Source organism: Rana temporaria, chromosome 8 (genome assembly GCF_905171775.1).
Source record: "Rana temporaria chromosome 8, aRanTem1.1, whole genome shotgun sequence".
Taxonomy (NCBI): Eukaryota; Metazoa; Chordata; class Amphibia; order Anura; family Ranidae; genus Rana; species Rana temporaria.
The window spans coordinates 89,646,059-89,666,287 of NC_053496.1; the positions used below are offsets into that span (position 1 = coordinate 89,646,059).

The following is a 20,229-nucleotide window of genomic DNA, read 5'->3' on the forward strand; positions in this document are numbered from 1 at the left end:
TCTTCAGGACGATAAAAAGGATTTTGTGAGATAATGTGTAACAGAGAACAAGTAGTTATACAACAGATGATCTCTCGATGGATGCATCCATAGGGCACATATAGCAAACGGTGTCACAATTTGAGAAAAGGATCTCGTAGTGACTTTGAGGTCAAAACACAATTCACAAGCTGGAGTTAGGCGTCACAGGTATAATCACACGTTGTCTGTGCTAAAATAAATGGTCCTGTGGCCCACTGGGACAACAAACACCTCACAAACAGCAGGATAGAATATCATCCGCACACAATAGGTCCCCAATGTGCTGGTTCCTATGCTGAACAACAGTGTTGCAACCTATAAAAAGGTAGTGTCATGCGGCTGTTAGAAGGTCGAGTATGTGCCCCAGGGTGTACACACATGTAACACCTGAAAGTGAAACCACGGTCAGGAGAATGGATGGCCCTGGGCAGAAGACAACCTTGAGGTCGTTAGGAAATTAGGAAAGGCTCTCTTGCAGGAAAGGGACGCCAGTTCAGAAACATGTCTGGATTTTGAAAAATAGACAAGGCCCAGAACTGACAATTTAAAAGTATTTATAGTGAAGATGTATTTGAAGGAAGACCAGAATGCAAAGTACAGAGTAATATAAAGTGCCTGTTTTCATACCAGAAAAGGGGATTTCCAGGTGCAATATTATACCTTCCTGGTACAACCCCCCCCCCCCCCCAAGTAAAGTAGGAATTGCAGATTCAGAAACCCCTTTATCCTTTAAAGTGTTTCTAAAGGCAATTTTTTTTTTACTTAAACAACATGTTATACTTGCTCTGTGCAGTGGTTTTGCAGAGCAGCTCCCCATCCCATTCTCTTTGGGTACCCTGCTGGTGGTTCTGTCTCCTCCCTCATCCTGAGTGCCCCCATAGCAAGCTTCTTGCTATGGGGGCACTCAAGCAGGAAAGCTCTGGAGCCACGCTTCTGTGAATGGACATTGTCCAAGGTAAAAAACCTTGAGCCTTTAGAACCACTTTAATACCAGAGTTTCAACAATCATACCATTAAAGCCAGATACTGAGAAGCAGGGTGTAATAAAGGGCCTGGAGATAGCAGATCTGGCGTGTTGGGAAGAGACCAGGGGTTGTCTGCTAGAAGCCAGAGTAGGTCAGTGTACCAGGTTCTTCTTGGCCAGTTTGCTGCATTTAGAATCAATCTTTTCCTCTCTTGCGCTATTTTATTTAGCAGACAAAGTAGAATTTGCACTGGAGGGAAGGTATAAAAATTTGCCTGATCTGAGACCATGGTATTATTAAGGCATCTAAAGCTAGAGGATCTCGTGTTCTGGCAACAAACTGGAAGATTATTGTTGAACATTGAGGCTAGATCTGGAATCGCCTATTTTCCAGGAATATCAGATTAAAGTCATCTGGATGAATGCCGAGGTAATCCTCTTTCCAGTTGTTCACTCCTGGGATGGGGACCATAGAGATAGCTGGACAGTGAGTTTCTATCCAAGAGATCATCAGGTTTGCTTCCTTCAAAGATGCCAGATTACCGGCGCTCCCTTGATGGGTGATGTAGGCCACAGTAATGCTATTGTCCGAAGGTCCCATTTAAGTTCAGCTAATGGGATTTAGGATAGGCTCAATAAAAATATATCCTGGTTTTTGCAGGATATCCAATAAATATATTTACGACAACTATTTAATAAAACGTAAACAGTAAGGGTGCATTCACACCACAATTTTATCATCCTACTTGTTCTCACGATTTTAGGTTTAAAATCGTACAAATCTGTATGGCAAAACTTATCCATTCACTTCCATTCATTAATGTAGGTCCCCAAGTGCATCCGATTTGATCCGCATCCGTTTTGATACGATTTAAAATCGCATCAAAAATCGTGTTTGACCACGATTTTTGGTCCTGATTTAAAATCGTATTAAAATCGTGTCCGATTTTCGTATTAAAAGCGTGTCCGATTTTTTTTATATTGTGGTCAATCTAAATCGTATGTAAATCGGATGACTGATCCGATTACATACGATTTTGTCATATACGATTCCATCCGATTTTACGGTCCGATTATCGGATGTAAAAATTGTGATGTGAACCTAGCCTAAGCTGCAATATAATAAAGGTTTGCTTTTGAGTTTAATACCACTTTAAATCTGCGAACACACCTACCACTACCCCCCCCCCTTCAGACTGACCATGCTGCCGTTCAAATGTGCCCCCTGTTATCATTCATCCAGAGCACTCTAATACAGCAAAGACATGTTACTAGCCAGATCAGCAGTGGGTATACAGAGGAAAAAAGCCCTAAAAAGGGAAACTAATGCAGCTATCACATCTAAGGTGGTTTTAAGCAGAGGCGGCTCTTTAATTAGGCGGTTGCCCAAGGCCTTGCCCTCACAGGGGCCTCGCGGCCGCCTAATTTGCCTGCGATCAATCACCAGGGTGGTGTTCCGCCACTGCCCTATGTTTTCCGGTCATCGCTGTCACTTCTGAATACAGAAACCCGGCTTCTGCAGAAGTGATAGCACAACTCTGTGCGGCCGCACTGACCCCTCCCCACCTATGTGCAGCTGGTGTAATGTACGGGAGGTGGGGAGGGGTCTGACATCGCAAGTTCCAGGCATCCATCCATATGTTGCACTTGAGTAGGGCCTCATGTCTAAATTTTGCCTAAGGCCTCACAAAGCCTAGAGGCGCCTCTGGTTTTAGGTTTAATAAAAGAATAAGTTCACCTTTGTAAAAAAAAAAAAAAAAAAAAAAGAGATTTTTAATACAGCTTGCCTGTAAAATCTTTTTCTTGGAGTACATCACGGAACACAGAGCGGCATATTCATTACTATATGGGTTATATGGAGTACCTTCAGGTGATGGACACTGGCAATCTCAAAAACAGGAAGTGCCCCTCCCTATATAACCCCCTCCCATAGGAGGAGTACCTCAGTTTTGTAGCAAGCAGTATGCCTCCCAAAATGGTCCCCAAAAGAGGGGTGGGAGCTCTGTGTCCCGTGATGTACTCCAAGAAAAAGATTTTACAGGTAAGCTGTATTAAAAATCTCTTTTTCTTTATCGTACATCACGGGACACAGAGCGGCATATTCATTACTATATGGGATGTCCCAAAGCAATGCTTACAATGAGGGGAGGGAGAACATCTTCCTAAGACAAAAGGATTTAATTTAGAGATATACTCAAATCATAATAAATCCAACTTAGTTGAGAAAAAATAAATTTTTAAATTTAACTCAAAAGGGAGCCCCCCGGAATCCGAGGGTCTCAAACTGCAGCCTGCAGCACTGCCTGCCCAAAGGCTGTATCCGTATTCCTTCTTACGTCCAACTGGTAGAATTTTGTAAACGTGTGGACAGAAGACCAGGTTGCTGCCTTGCAAACTTGAGCCATAGAGATCTGGTGGTGTGCTGCCCAGGAGGCGCCCATGGCCCTAGTAGAATGAGCCTTTAATGATAACGGAGGAGGCAACCCTTTCAAGCCGTAGGCCTGAGTGATTAACTGTTTAATCCACCTCGAGATGGTGGATTTTGCAGCTGCCTGCCCCTTCTTGGGCCCATCCGGTAAAATGAACAACACATCTGTTTTCCGGATCTTCTCTGTAGCTTTAAGATAGGCCTTCATGGCCCTGACAATATCCAAGGTATGCAGCAACCCTTCCTTTCTGGAAGTAGGTTTAGGAAAGAAGGATGGTAATACCAAATCCTGATTTAGATGAAAACTGGATATAACCTTTGGTAGGAAGGAAGGATGAGGGCGGAGAACGACCCTGTCCTTATGCAAAATAAGATATGGTTCCTTACAGGATAAGGCTGCCAGTTCCGATACTCTTCTGGCGGAAACTATGGCGACCAAAAATACTAACTTCCTTGTCAGTAAAACCAAAGGAATTTCAGCCAACGGCTCAAACGGTTGTTTCTGTAAACTTGACAGAACAAGATTTAGATCCCACGGACAAAGCGGGGATTTAACTGGAGGATTAATACGTAAGACCCCTTGAAGGAAGGTCTTAACTAGCGAGTGGGTGGCCAGCGGCCGCTGAAACCACACTGACAAAAGCTGAAATCTGTCCTTTGACTGTGCTTAATGCCAGTCCTTTATCCACTCCTAGCTGGAGAAAACTTAATACTCTATCGATGGTAAACTTGCGAGAAAGCCATCGCTTGGACTCACACCAGCCTACATAGGCCTTCCAGACCCTGTAATAAATCACCCTAGAGACCGGTTTCCTGGCTCTGATTAGGGTAGAGATTACTTTCTGAGACAGACCTCTACCCCTGAGAATCAGGGATTCAGCTTCCAGGCCGTCAAATTTAGATGCCGTAAGGCAGGGTGGAGGATCGGACCTTGCGATAGCAGGTCTGGCCATAGAGGAAGAGTCCAAGGGTCTCCCACTACCATCTTTAGGATTAGTGAATACCATGCCCTTCTGGGCCATGCTGGAGCTACCAGGATGACTGGTATGTGCTCCACCCTGATCCTGCGCAGCAGGCGGGGTAGTAACTGGAGCGGGGGAAATACATAAAGTAGTCTGAACTGATGCCAAGGGCAAACCAGCGCATCGGTTCCGCAGGCCATCGGATCCCTTGAGCGGGATATGAACCTGTCTAGTTTCTTGTTGAGTCTTGATGCCATGACGTCCACGTCCGGCACTCCCCATCTCTGGCAGAGTGTCTGAAAGACCTGTGGATGTAGAGACCATTCCCCCGGCAACAGAGTCTGGCGACTTAAAAAGTCCGCCTGAAGGTTGTCCACTCCTGGAATGAATATCGCCGATATGCAGGGCACATGAGCTTCTGCCCATAGGAGAATCAAGCTCACCTCTCTCTGAGCGGCTTGACTCTTGGTTCCCCCTTGGTGATTTATGTATGCCACTACCGTGGCATTGTCCGATTGAATTCTCACCGGGAACCCCTGCAACTTGGACGTCCAAGCCCTGAGGGCTAGTCGAGCAGCTCTGAGCTCCAAGATGTTGATGGGCAACTGCTTCTCTGGCTTTGCCCAAGTGCCTTGGCGAGTGCAACCATCCAAAATTGCTCCCCAGCCTGTTAGGCTGGCGTCTGTGGTTACTATCTTCCAAGCCACTGGGCTGAAAGACTTCCCCTTCAGTAGATTCTGAGGGTCTAACCACCAACACAGACTTTGTCGGACTCTTGATGAGAGCGGCAAAGGGATATCTAAGGCCTGTGGCCTCCTGCTCCAGGCTGACAGGATGGCTGCCTGCAGGATGCGAGTGTGGCTCTGGGCGTACGGTACCGCCTCGAATGTGGCCACCATCTTGCCTAGTAACCGCATACATAGGCAAACAGTTGGTTCCTTCTTGCTTAGAACCAGTAGAATTAATTCCTTGATGGCTTTGACTTTTATCAGAGGCAGAAACACCCTCTGTTGTTCTGTGTCTAATCTCATGCCGAGATATTCCAACTGCCTTGTGGGCTGGAATGCTGATTTTTCTCGATTTAGGACCCAGCCGAACCTCTCGAGGTACTGAACTGTGAGGGCCACTGCTCGTTCCAAGCCAGGAGACGAGTGATCTATGACTAGGAGGTCGTCCAGGTATGCTAGGATCGTGACCCCTTGAATCCTTAGATTGGCTAGGATTGGAGCTAGGACCTTCGTGAACACCCGGGGGGCCGTAGCCAACCCGAAGGGAAGCGCCATGAATTGGAAATGACGTAGAGCCACCGAGAAGCGTAGAAATCTTTGATGTGGCTGGTAAACTGGAACATGAAGGTAAGCATCCTTTATGTCTATGGATGCCATAAAATCGTCCTTCTGAAGTGCGGCAACTGCTGACCGCACGGATTCCATCCGAAATGAGCGGACCTTTAGGTATGCATTTACCATTTTTAAGTCCAAAATTGGCCTGACATCGCCGTTGGGCTTTGGGATAATGAATAGGTTGGAGTAGAAACCTAGCCCCTGTTCTTGGACTGGTACCTCTACTATTACCTCCTGAGAGAGTAGATGATTCAATGCCGCTATTAATGCGGCTCCCTTCTTCGGATCGTTTGGTACTCTTGACTCCTGAAAATGAGGAGGAGGAAACTTTAGGAAGTCTAGTTTGTAGCCTGTAGCCACGGAGGACCGTACCCATTTGTTGGGAATGCTGGCCTCCCAAACCTCTGTAAAGAGACGCAGTCTTCCCCCCACCTTCGAGGGTGGGGGCGCCCCTTCATAAGGCCGGCTTGGGGGCTGGCTTTGCTGGCTTGCGAAACCACTGCTTCTTGCCTGCGCCGGCCTGTCCCTGCGACTTGTTAAAATTTGATCTTGCAGGAGGCCGTCGATACTGTTTGGTATTGGAGGGCCCCTGCCCAGGGGAGTACTGTCGTTTAAACGCAGGCCCCCGAAACTTCTTCTTGGTGGGCAAAAGAGTACTTTTTCCGCTTGAAATGGTCTGGATGTATTTGTCCAGGTCTTCTCCGAAGAGTCGTCCTCCATGGAAGGGGAACCCTACCAGGAGCTTCTTGCATGGGGGCTCTGCCTCCCAGCTCTTTAACCATAAGAGTCTTCTCATATGGATAAGGGATAATGATAGGCGTGATGCTTGCTGGATCGAATCCTTAATCGCATCTACCGTAAAGCGTATGGCCCTAGGGACGTCCGAAAATTCTTCTGCCTGCTGGGCAGGAATAAGTTTAAGCATCTGCTTAGCTTGATCCGATAATGCTTGCGCAACCCCAATTGCAGCCACAGCTGGCTGCACTACTGCCCTTGCAGTAGTGAAGGAGGTTTTAAGTAGCGTTTCCAAGCGTTTATCAACCGGATCCTTGAACACCTGTATGTTTTCTACAGGGCATGTTAAAGACTTGTTAACACATGAGATGGCTGCGTCTACAGCCGGGGCTGCCCATCTCTTGGAAAATTTCTCTTCCATAGGATATAAGGCAGAGAATCTCTTTGGTGGTACAAAGATTCTATCTGGCTTGGCCCAATCTTGGAACATAACTTCCTCTAGTAGAGGATGGATCGGAAAAACCGCATTGGTTTGAGGCGCTCTTAGTGAGCCCAAAGCTGAGACCGTTGATACTTGGAGATCTGGTACTGGCAAGTTGAACGTCCTATGGACCAAGTCTGTTAAAACTTGAACCCACCAGCTCTCCCCTTGGGAGGCTGCGCCAGACTCCTCCGTACCCGGATCCTCGATCCCTGAACCTACTTGGTCCTTGTCCAAGAGGTCTTCCCATTCCTCTGCGGAAGGGACCTCCTCATCTGAGGGTTCACGCTCGGGCGACGGAGATCTATTCCGTTTTCTGCCCCGCATAGCCTTGGCTATCATTCTTTCCATTCTTTTTTCCATCTCCTTTAGAGAGGTGGACAGTACCTCGTCCGTGACCACCCTAGGGTTGGACTGACCCGTGCCAGCTCCAGCCCCAGATCCCGATGGTCTCACCAAGGCTCCTTCTGGGGAAAGTAGCGGTAAGACTTTGTCCGAGACCCCGGACCCTCTGGGGGAATCCCCACCTTTTGTACCCTCCGAACCAGATGCCATGGTACAATACCGAGGTACGCCCGCTACTTAATGGTGTTTGGGAAAATAAATAGTTGTTGCCCAAAAACCCTTTCTGGGGAAAAAAATGCCTTTCCTTATTAATCTTGGTTTGTTTCTTTTTTTTTTTTTTTTAAACCAAAGAAAGAAAAACCATTCTATCCCCCTTTAGTAGTATTTGCCAATAAAAACTGCTGAAAAGAAAAAGAAACCCTATCTTTAGGGTGAAAGACAGTCTTTTTTAAGACTGTAATACTCTTCTTTGGCCACTGTGTGTCCTCGGCGCCCCACTCTGCCGCTCTGGTCCTTCCTCTCTCAGTTCCAACACATCACTGAGCTGGGAACTCTTTTGGAAGGGCCGCCCCTTCCTTTTACCTACGGGCCCGCCCTTCCCCTTCAGAAAAACGGCGCGAAATTGCGCCCATATCACGGGGACGCGCGCGCCCGCCGGCGGAGGGGGGGGGAGGCCCACACGAGGAGGTCAGAGGCTGATCCTGCCGTCCAGGCCAGGATCCACAGAGCGGCATTTATTTTTCTGCAGCAACCGCCTGGACCTCTCTGAGCAGGCTTGCAGGTAAGAGCATTCACTCTCTACATAAGAAACCTCAATAGATTCCCAGGGGCTTCTCTCAGAGAGAATTGTCACTATACACACAGGCCCTTTTCAATGCTTCTCGCACCAGTTGCAATACTACCAGGGAGGTCACAATTATGGGGAATATACACATATAGAGTCATCCTATCTTAAGATATGTGACTCACCTTGCCAGATGCAGCGCATAAACCATAGGCATGTCCCGCTGTGACCTTCCCCCAGACAAAACCTGCTGCGAACCAAGTCCCGCAAGTTTCCCCTTCACTTACCTGCTCCATGCCGCAGGACTTTGCACAGCAAGAGGTCCAATCTTCCCCCATCTCCGTGGGGCGTCTAGACCTTCAGGCCCTGGGTTCCTATGAAGGATCCACTGTCCTGGGCCCATATAGCACCCTGGCAACAGAAACATTAGGCCCCCAAAGGTTTCTAAGTTCTGGGCCCAGAGTCCAGTTCTCTGTGACAGAAAGCATTATGGGCTATACCCCAATGGTTTGGGGTCCGGTTGCTGACCACTTTAGCACTGAGGCCTTTGGACAGAACCGGTTAGCCCACCTTAATCCCAAGGATGTGGAGGCAAGCTAAACCATGACCAACACCTAAGACACTGGCGTAAAAACTGAGGTACTCCTCCTATGGGAGGGGGTTATATAGGGAGGGGCACTTCCTGTTTTTGAGATTGCCAGTGTCCATCACCTGAAGGTACTCCATATAACCCATATAGTAATGAATATGCCGCTCTGTGTCCCGTGATGTACGATAAAGAAAAAAATCTATTTGTAGGAAAAAAAAGGAGTGATTTTTTTTAAATATTTTTATTCGGAGCCTGTAAAGCATTGCACCCATTATCAGCAGATCACAGGTGCAATCTCATGCTCTTGCAGACTGTCAGTGTATCTTTCTGCTCGTAACGGCAAGCAGTTATACAACAGGAAGAATCAATGAGATACCACAGTGCTCAACAGTGCCACGGTATTTCATTATTAACTACAAGCCGACAGCCACAAAGGCTGCTGGTACTTGTAGATCTCCTATTCACAGAACTCTTTTTTTTAATTGTGACAGTGGGTGTGGGGAGAGGATCCCCAGCCCGCTGTCACAAGGAGGGGGGATCAGGGGGTGTGGGGCTGCTGCAACAGTTACATGTTACAGCCTAAATACAGGTGTAACATGTTACAAAAGGTGAACTTATTCTCTAAGAAATGTGGGCATAATATTTGCCCAAAATATGATATTTTCTATTAAAGCGGAGGTCCACACAAAAAGTGAATCTCCGGTTTTCGGAACACTCCCCCCCCCCCCCTCCGGTGTTGTATTTGTACCCACTTCCGGGAATAGACTCCCGTGGGAGTCACGCCCCTTTGCGTCACCCCCAGCTGTCTTTTGGGAAACACACCGGTCCTGGGAGACAGCGGGGACCGGTGAGGGCGTGCGGCTCGCGCATGCGCAGTAGGGAACCGGGCAGTGAAGCAACACCGCTTCACTTCCTGATTCCCTTACCGAGAATGGCGGCGAAGGCAGCCGTGAGACGAGCGATTGCTCAGCTTCGGCTGACGACATAGTGCGCACCCTGGACAGATAAGTGTCCATTTATTAAAAGTCAGCAGCTGCAGTATTTGTAGCTGCTGGTTTTTAATATATATTTTTCGGGGGACCTCCGCTTTAAGCTTGAGGTTCTCACAACTAGAGTCTCTATTGACGAGATTCTATTCAATCAAAGCAGGTTTTGCATCCCCATACAAATCCAAGCGAATGCAAATCCTGCTTAGAGAAGATTAAATGCAGATCAGGAGTTGCCCAATTGTGGGTAAAATGCACCGTCAATGTATTCTGAATGATCTCTGATGTCAAAGTAATGCCATCAGCACACGCCAAAAGCCCAATGACACAGGAATGAATGCTGTCCATTCCCAAACACATAAAATTGAATATTCCTTTATTTTTTTTCATTTGATACACTGCACAAAAAAAAAAAAAAAAAAGCAGGAAGAAGAAAGATTGCTATATGTTATTACCTATCAATGTAGATGTCACAAAATATAAGCAAAAGTGTGCAGGTTTCCAGGCATTAAAGGGGTTGTAAAGGTTTGTTTTTTATTTTCTAAATAGGTTCCTTTAAGCTAGTGCATTGTTGGTTCACTTACCTTTTCCTTCAATTTCCCTTCTAAATGTTTTTTTCTTTGTCTGAATTTCTCACTTCCTGTTCTAAAACATTTAGAAGGGAAATCAAGAAAGATAAAAGTGAACCCACAATGCACTAGCTTAAAGGAAAATATTTAGAAAATAAAAAACAAACGTTTACGACCCCTTTAATAAGCCTTACCTACATTTCTATAGGCCAGGGATATGCAATTAGCAGACCTCCAGCTGTTGCAAAACTACAAGTCCCATCTCTGCCTCTGGGTGTCAAGCTTGTCGCTGTCATCAGAGTTTTGCTATGCATCATGGGACTTGTAGTTCTGCAATAGCTGCAGGGCGGCTAATTGCATATCCTGCTATAGGCCATTAGGCTTACTTCAGAAATACAAAGAACCACGTCAGCTCATTTAACAGCCTCCACTGAGCTGTACGAGCATGGAGAGATTGTGCATACAAAATGAAAATCATCGCTGTACCAGTCATTAGAAGGTACAGCCGTGTATTAGGGCTGCACTGTTCTGGTCAAAATGAGAATCACGATTCTTTTGCTTAGACAAAAGATCACGATTCTCTCACGATTCTCAAAAATGTAATGCCAGAACCCCCCCCCCCCCCCAAAAAAAAAGAATTTATCTGAAAATATGAATATATTAAAAGAGAGACCAGTAATATGTCTATAATGTTAAAGATATAACTCCTATGAAAAAAGCAGAATAAAACTTTGATTCAGATTTTTTCATAGGAGTTATATGGTCTTTAACATTATAGACATATCACTGGTCTCTTTTTTATAGATCAGAAGCAGTACTGTCAGCAACCATTGGGTGGCGCATGGATACACACAGTTGTACAGAACTGTGAGAATATTTAATACATCAGAAGCAGTACCGCCGGCAACCACTGGGTGGCGCATGGATACAAACTATTGTTGTGAGAGAAGCTGAAGGAATCTATCCAGCAGCGCAGGCTGCTGACGTCGGTTTCGATGTCAGCGGCATTTGCGTTCCACGCTGGTTACGTGGAACCAGCGGTGAACACAGAAGAATCGCGGGTCATCCCACGGGGAGATCGCGGGCGGGGAGAATCGAAATCACGATTCTCTCCGCGATTAATCGTGCAGCTCTACCGTGTATATGGATGACTTATCTCCCATGGCTCATTGCCTGTGCAAGCGAGACCTTAAAGTAAAAACGCATGGAGCAATGACACCAGTGAAAACATTTTACAGCACATACCTCAAATGAGTGTTCCTTATTGTCCTCTATCCTGTAGTCCAACAGGACGCTTAGAGACATGATGCTGCAATCAAACTTGCCATTTTTTGCTAACCAGTTTGGATGTACAATAATTGCTGGCTCTTCAGGTAAGATGTATCTCTTTTCTCTTCGCTGACGCTCCATTTCCTCCTGACGTTTTCGCTCTTCTTCCTAGCAACAGAACCACGTGTTACAATTTCATTTTGGTAGTAGTTTAGGTAGGACTAAAGATTACACAGAACACAAACCTCTTTATCATCTTCAGATTTGCGCTCTTCCTCCTCCTCCTCTTCTTTTTCACACTTTTCTTGCTCCTTCTGTTCCTCTTTTTGTTCTTCAACTCGAAGCTGCTTTGTTAATCGAGCAATCAACTGAGATTTTAGTCCTTTGGAACTAAGTGTTCGACTTTCTAGCTCTTTTCGCAAATCATTTACCTGTCCAAAAAATTTTTATACATAGAAAAATCACACTGCACATCATAACTAAGAATTATTGAATTGTTTAAAGATGATCTATCATAAATGTTTATTTTACAGTTCTGTCCCAATATAGGACAAAGTACATATAGTACTGCGCCCCATGTTTTTAAGTGCTTTTTAACCCTAGTTATGGAGTCTGACCTGAACCCCATCACTTCCTGCCATAGCTGATCCATCAGCAGCTAGGAGGGAGATGGAGAAATGCATAAGGAGGGGGGAGGGGGGATATGCCAGCTTCTGCATTCCTCTTGCCGTTGCTTCTCTTGAGAAAGTGCTCAAAGCCAAGGCAAGCTGCAGCTATATATCAGCAGCCTCCTTCACGGCTGTTGTCGGATCAGAATGGGTGGGGTGGGGGGGGTTTGCTATATGAGGCGTATCCCATGTTAAGTATGGCCATCATTCCCGCATCGAGTTTTAAATTTTTTTACGTCCTTTGCGTAAGTCGTTCGCGAATAGGGCTGGACGTAATTTACGTTCACGTCGAAGGCAATGACGATTTGCGGCGGAATTTCGAGCATGCGCACTGGGATTTTTTCACGAACGGCGCATGCGCCGTTCATAAAAAACGTCAAGTACGCGGGGTCACAGTTAATATACATTAAACACGCCCACATCATCCACATTTGAATTAGGGGGGCTTGCGCCGACACAGATACGTTACGCCAACGTAACTAAGGGCGCAAGTTGTTTCTGAATACAGAACTTGCGCCCTAAATTACAGCGGCGTAACGTATCTGAGATACGTTATGCCGGGCGGACAGATAGACCATTCTATCTGAATCTACCCCTATGAGTGTATAGAAAGATCTGTGGTAAAACATCCAGTGAATAAAATCAAATGTGAAATCACTCCAAGCAAGTGAAGAAGGTACTTGACAGTTGAAAGCCTCTACCACAATGGGCCCCTTTGGGTGTGCTCTTACCTCAATATATTGACCCTCGCAACAAAGGTCAAAGCATGTGATCACTCAGATCAGAAGCTCCTCAGCTTGGTCATCTCAAAATCAAATCCTGTTGTATCCTCTGGAACTCGGATCATCACAGGTAACCGAGGTGGTGAACGGATGGGTCGGTGCAATTCACATGTTCAAAACACATTAAAAGCCAACATAGTGCTCACTGCTATTATATTATTGAAAATAAAATGCCACTCTCTCGCTCTCACTCCATGTAACCACACCCTATGCGTTTTGTCGTAATAACGTCGGGGACAACAGACTGACGAAATGCGTAGAGCATGGCTACAGGGAACTGAGTGAGAGAAAGCTATTGGCTGCAGGAGCTGGATTTTGTTCTTACATCCACAATCATCTGCCCCAGTAACAATCGATGAGTGGAATTTAAAGCCATATATATATATATATATATATATATATATATATATATGCTTTTGTTTCTTCTTTTAACATGTGAATGGCATGTTATTTTTATGATTTTAATAATAAAATAGCAGTGTTGACTTTTATTGCATTTTGAACTTGTGAATTGGACTAACCTATCCACCCGCCACCTGAGTTTCTTGTGATGATCAGAGTTCCAGATGGTGGAACAGGATTTGAGTTTGAGATTACCAAGCTGAGGAGGCGTCACATCACATGAGAGCATGCTTTGACCATTGCTGCGAAGGCCAATATATGGAGGTGAGAGCGCACCCAACGGGACCCATTGTGGTGGAAGTTTTCAACTTTAATGTACCTTCTTTGTGTGCTTGGAGTGATTTCACATTGATTCTTCACTGGATGTTTTAACACTGCTTTCTGTACACACCAACAGGCTATGGGATTCATATAAGGAATTTTTATTAATTTCGATTTTATTGTGCGTTATTGAATTATTGCACTGTGTTGACATTGTTTTGCCGATTGTGTTTATAGCACATATAGGTTTTTCATTATTTTTCTGTAGTAGCGCAGCACTTTATTTAAAGTCATGTATGTACTTTTTTCCCATAGGGGACAGAGCTGCAAAACAAAAATTATAATAGATCTTCTTTAAAGTTCTGCACTTCAAACCTGTCTGTGAAATAAAAGCAACAAATGAAGTACACCTTGTGAACTTGTAAGTGCCTTTGTTAAATCTTAATCAATTTCCAGTATGTTTAAGAACACGTCATAGTACACAATATATACAGTACAAGGGACTAGCCTATCATTCTGATAAGGAGCCAAGCTCAGTCCAAGGTCAGTTAACAATCAGGTGTGACCGCATATACAAGTTGAAGTAGTTCTCACCGGATTAATCAGTAGCAAAATCTATGCAGTGAATAGAGGCTAAAATGAAGACATTCTGCTCCTACTCAGTGCCCACAGGTGCACTGGAAGGATTTAAGATTTAATAGAAGGGAGCACAAAGTGCCTACCGTGCAAGAGTGAAATTCATTTATTGCCTGTACTTAACCTTAAAAACACCCTTGAAAAGGGCAAAAAAAATGATATCCATGTACTGGCTGTATACAGGCTATCTGAATCGCTCCGTAACCTAACAGTCCAGCCAGTACAATCAGGCTATAACTTACCCGATCCTTCAGAAAACCACACTCCCCCACGTCCAGTCATGGACTATTCCTGCTGTCCTCACATTCAGAGCCGGTCTATGGGCGTGATGACATCAGGAACAGTCCATTCACTAGACCGCTAAAGTGTGGTGGGTGGCAGGAGTGGCGGGGACCAGTCTTGCACTCAGAGGATCTGAAAGTTAGGCCAGTATAGCTCCGCTTAGCGATCCCCTATACCAGTGGTCATCAACCCTGCCCTACAGGGCCCACTAACAGGCCAGGTTTGCAAGATAACTGAAATACATCACAGGATTTCATTTGCTGCTCAGTGATTGCAGTATTTAAGGCTGGGTTCACACTACTACACTACTTTCATCCTACTTTGCTCTGTGTTCAATGTTTCCCTATGAGAGCGTCTTGTAGTGTCCTACACAAGTCGGTCCGACTTTGAAAATTCTCCCTGTACTACTTTTGGTCCTACATTGATCCTACTTCAGGCCCATTGAATATCATTGAAGTCGGACCAAAGTAGTATCCTGTTCATGAAAGTAGGATGGATGTAGGACCAATGTAGGATAAATGTAGGACCAATGTAGCAGAGCAAAGTAGGATGAAAGTAGTGTAGTAGTGTGAACCCAGCCTTAGACTGCATCTCCCCATGGTAATACATAAAACCTGGCCTGTTAGTGGGCCCTGTAGGGCAGGGTTGATGACCACTGCCCTATACAAAAACGAGTAGTTAACCCACGCAGTGCGGGCACAGCCCCATTGCATGGAAAAATAATAATTTTGGTCTTGAAAGAGGCTATTCATCCCAGAAAGAACATGTCCCAGAAGGCTACAAGCAAAGAGGGGAGGGTGGAATTTTTAAATGATAGAGGATAATTATGAAAACTAGATACCTCCTCAAAACAAATTATGTGCCAAATGTGCTAGAGGAGGGGGAAGGAGTACATGAAGTGGAGCTTCCCCTTTAACCATTAGTGGTGTCATTCATCTAGCTGTGCAAGGAGAATAGACAGAAATACAAATACAGGTGTATTTAGCTGGAGTTTAGCGTTAAATCAGTGGTCGTCAACCCTGTCCTCAGGACCCACTAAGGGCTCTTTCACACGGAGCGGACCGTTTCCGGGTCCGCTCCGTGTGTCTCCGTCTGCTCAGCGGGGATCCCCGCTCAGCTGTCGGCGGATAGGGCGGTCCCCGCACACAGTGCAGGGACCGCCCTGTCTCTGCTGTCCCCTATGGGGAACCTGATGCAGACGGACCGTCTGTCCGTCTGCATCAGTTCCGCTCCGCCGAACGGAAGAAAAATAGGGTTTCTTCCGTTCGGAAAAGCGGATCCCGACGGACGCGGACGCTAGCGGATGCTCCATCCGCTAACGGACGCGATCCCATAGGGATGTATTACAAGTCCGTTAACGGACTTGTAAAAACGGACAGGCGGAGCGGACGTCTGAAAGGGGCCTAACAGGCCAGGTTTGCAAGATAACTGAAATGCATCACAGGTGATATAATCTGCTCCTCCTGCAGTATTCTAGTCTGCATCTCCCCAAGGTAATACATAAAACCTGGCCTGTAAGTGGGCCCTGAGGACAGGGTTGATGACCACTGCGTTAAATGAAATTGAAGCAAAAGAGTAAGATATTCTAAATTTTAGCCAGATGAAGAAGGATGCTCTTATGCAAGTAAAAAGAAAAATATACTGTATGTAAATACTTTGTTATCGAATTGCTTAATCAGAGTTGAACTATATATATATATATATATATATATATATATACATACATACATATACACACACACACACACATATATACACACACATACATACATACACAAAATTATATATATATATATATATTACACACACACACATACATATGTATATATATAAAAAATATATATAAATATAATTATATGTGTCTGATCTATGTCTGAATAATTACTTTTTGGTATGTAACCTCTTTGAAGAAATTTGAAAAATAAAAAGATTTTAAGTGCAGACATTTTTGAACTTTCTTCATATACATATATACGGTGGGAAGACCTGATTGCTGGCACTCCTTGTACACCGGGTGCGGTTCTCCTCTACATCATTGGATGGATAGATAGATAGATAGATAGATAGATAGATAGATAGATAGAATAGTGCTTTCCATCGTATTACATTTATTCAGACATACTTATTTATAGAATTAAGGCCAATGAGGTGTTCTAATGTACAACAGCCAGCTACGTGACAAATAGACTGACTGGATTTACTAGCATTGGCTGCTATAAGCTTTAGAGACAGTCTTGTTCTTTGCACATAATTAGCATAGCTTTATGTGTTAATAAACAAACTGCTCACTGATCATATGCAAAATACTGTGGTGAATACTTAAAGCCCCTTTAACACAGGCTTTCTGATTAGGTCCACCTGTCAGTTTTTCAGGCGGACCTAATCGGACATCTAATTCACCTCTATGGAGCGGCGGATGTCAGCGGTGACATGACGGCTGACATCTGCCGATATCCGATTCTGTCCGTGAAGTTCAGACGGATACTAAAACTGGTGCACTCAGAATCTGGTGCAGCCATGCATAGTAACCAATCAGCTTTATTGTCAAAGCTTAGTTGAACAAGCTGAAGTTAGATCACTACACACTTAGTAAATCTTACCTGTGGTCTGAAAGTAAATAACTTTTGCTTTCCTCTGTCTTGAAAAAAGAACAAAACAACAGAAAAGGATATTGTTTTCTATAAAAAGACAGTAAGTTACCTTCATGATCTTCGGATCAAGTTTGGACCAGTGAGAAGGAGTACAGATTTCCTTTGCATCCCCATCATCTTTGTCTTCTTCTTCCTAACACAAATGTACAAGAACATGGTTAGTAAACTACCATTGGAGCAATGGATTCTGTCGTAGGTCCGTGCAAGTAGCAAGGTCACAATGTTCATTGTCTTCTCCTAAAGCTTTGTTGGAGGCACATACACACATTCTAGCACTGACCACTAAGTCAGTCAGAGTCAGATCTGTGAAACAAAGGGAGGATGAACAGGAAAAGCAATACAAGTATGTACAGCCACTGCTCGCCTGCACAGACCGCACAGTGTGCATAGTCCCATGTCTGCAACTTAAGCCACCCTGTGTTAATTCCAGGTGATAACTATTCCTTTATAGCCAAACAATCACAAGGTTCAGATTTTATTATTTACAGGATTTAGGGATGAAAATGATTAATGTGAACCTTCACAGAGATGGGAAGATGGTGAAAAGGGCCACTAAGTACAACTGACCCCACAAGCTAAAGCTACTATAGGCAAAAAAAACAAATGTAATAAAATGATATATAGAAATATAAATGTAAATATCATTTTTCCCCATGTTAGGAAGCTGGTATAGGTTAAAGTCACACAAGGAGTGTTCTTTTGGGGAGTGTGTTTAGTGTGTGCGGTGCATTGTGCCTGTGTTCCTGTGCCTGCGAGAAGCGGAAATAGAAAAAGGGATTAGCGTTCAGTGCCTGTTCTCCATCAGCTTCTTTGCGTTCACCCTGAAGCTTGTCGGCCAGCTGCTGCTTGTATCCTCGGCACAGGTTTTCCCACTCTGAGCGGGTGGGAAGGCAATGCCAAACATCCGGGAAAAATAAAACCACTGTCTCCACATGAGCAGGAACCGAACGCCCCTTGTGGGTCTCCTCAGGGCGATGGTAGCGAATCTCTGCAAATCGGTACCTGTTGCAAGGGAAGAAGCATGTTGGAAAAACAAAATCTAGATTGCATTGAACATAAGAACCTAGTTTTCCTGCAGCACATCAAGAACAGCTAGCTCTGGGTTGTCTACAAAAAGAAAATAAAAAAACGCAATTATATAAAGGCCATTGATTTTCTTCAGGTAAGTCGAAGCATTGTTTCGAATACAGTATATAAGACACAATGAATAGTTGTCAATACTGAACTTTACATAAATTTGCAAGAATGTACGTGGACAGTACTCCATAATATCAAGCACATTAACTTCAGGCAATGTAATTTCAGCAGAAAAATTTAATTTTCGAGAGGAGTGTCAACAAAGCTTGAAATACCATTAGAAAACACGGCAACACAACTGGGTTTTTAGATAGTGAAAGACGTAATCTTCTGGACGATCTGCAGCTGAGCATGAAAAAAAATAAAAATAAAAAAAGTCTTCAAAATGCACAGAAACATTTAATATTAAGTAAAATAGCAATACAAAACGTAAACTCCCCCGCTCTTCCTCTGTATCTGACAGGCATACCAAATCTGGCATAACTAGAGCACCTGCATAGCTTGGGGGAAGGGAAGCCTGTTGATCAGGGAGACATGTCCCGGGGTAAGAAATGTACTTACCACTGTGTGCACAAGCTCAGGTCAATGCCAGTCAGGGCCTTACAACAACGCACAGCAGTTTTGATCAGCACTGAAGGGTCTTTATCTGGATGCGGTCCATCTAAAGAAGGAGACCAGTGTCCTCCAATTGCCATTGCCTCATCCTTACCCTTCATCCCCACTAAAAACTGTACAAGGAAACAAATAAGAACAATTAAGCCTGAAGCGCTTACTCAAAATACTAAGCAGGCAACAAAAAACTAAATTGAGATTATACAAGCATTCCTGAGATTCAGTTAAAACCTAGTCAATACTAATTTTGACCAGAGGGGTACATGGCTAGGGCTACTTTTTGCAATGTGCGTCCCCATTAGAGGCGTTCTGCACCCACTTCTCAGGGTTTCACAAGTACAAGGGATGCCTCTCTCGAATGGGGACACAGAAAGCGCCCAGAGGCGATTCAGTTCGCATGTGCCGCGCTATATAAGTTTTTCATTCATTCATTCATTCAGAAAGCAATAAATGTATTTAGTAGAATGGGAATGTAGAACATCCGACAGATTTTTGTTGTTCTCTCTCTTGCAGCCCCAGTGAGGGCGTGAAAGAAAAAACCTTAATAGTTCTGACACTTACCCACTTTACTAAACCAAAAAAATGTACTAGCTGGAGTAGAGCTTAAGGCCTAGTACAGACGACCGGATCTATCCGCTGAGATTGATCCGCGGATCAGTTCCAGCAGATAGATCCGGTCGTCTGTACGTCCGAGCGGACATTTCCCGGCGGATAAAAATCCAGCCGACGGATTCCCAAGCGGATAAAAATTTCTTAGCATGCTACAAAATCTATCCGCTGGAATCCAGTCCAGCGGACTGAACCGGTCGTCTGTACAGACTCACCGGATCAGTCCGTCGGCTCCCCTCCCTCGCATGCGTCGTAATGATTCGATGCATGCGTGGAAGTATTTACCTTCCAGCGTCGCTCACGTCGCCGCGTCATCGTCGCGGCGATGGCGCGACACGTCACCGCGGATGTATTCCGCGCGGATTTCGATCTGATGGTGTGTACAGCCATCAGATCCAAATCCGCCAGAGGATTTATCCACAGGAAACGGATATCCTCTCGTGTGTACGGGGCCTCAAACCGCTGAGTTTGGTGAAAAAAATAAATATCTATATTACGGTATTAGCAGGAAGAAAATGTATCTAGGTAGGCAGTATATTTATTTTATTAGGCCATGTTAGGCTGGTTTAGTTGAGGTGTAACCTGTATGGGTGGCAAAGAACTTCACATTAGCAGCAACTGGACATTCAAAAGCATTTCCGACACATCAGTGGTTCTCAACCCTGTCCTCAAGTACCCCCAACGAGCCATGTTTGCAGGTTTTCCTTTATCTTGCACAGGAGCTTTAAATCGGAGTCAATGGCTTGATATTTTGGACAGCTATTTTATCTAAG

General features: G+C 44.8%; 1 protein-coding gene across 3 annotated transcripts in view; it reads right to left on the minus strand.

The window, feature by feature from the left end:
• The window catches only part of CCAR1 (cell division cycle and apoptosis regulator 1), a 95,206-nt gene that overhangs the window by 23,859 nt on the left and 51,118 nt on the right, over positions 1–20,229 (minus strand). Inside the window, exons 14-18 of one of the 3 annotated variants that reach the window (XM_040362196.1) lie at positions 18,797–18,963; positions 17,950–18,160; positions 17,208–17,291; positions 11,722–11,820; positions 11,453–11,644 (exon numbers count right to left, since the gene is read on the minus strand). In XM_040362196.1, coding sequence (XP_040218130.1) covers positions 11,453–11,644; positions 11,722–11,820; positions 17,208–17,291; positions 17,950–18,160; positions 18,797–18,963 — 753 coding nt within the window. Of the gene's footprint in view, positions 1–11,452; positions 11,645–11,721; positions 11,908–17,207; positions 17,292–17,949; positions 18,161–18,796; positions 18,964–20,229 lie in introns of all 3 variants that reach the window. The other 2 variants (XM_040362195.1, XM_040362194.1) reach the window with 2 other exon arrangements.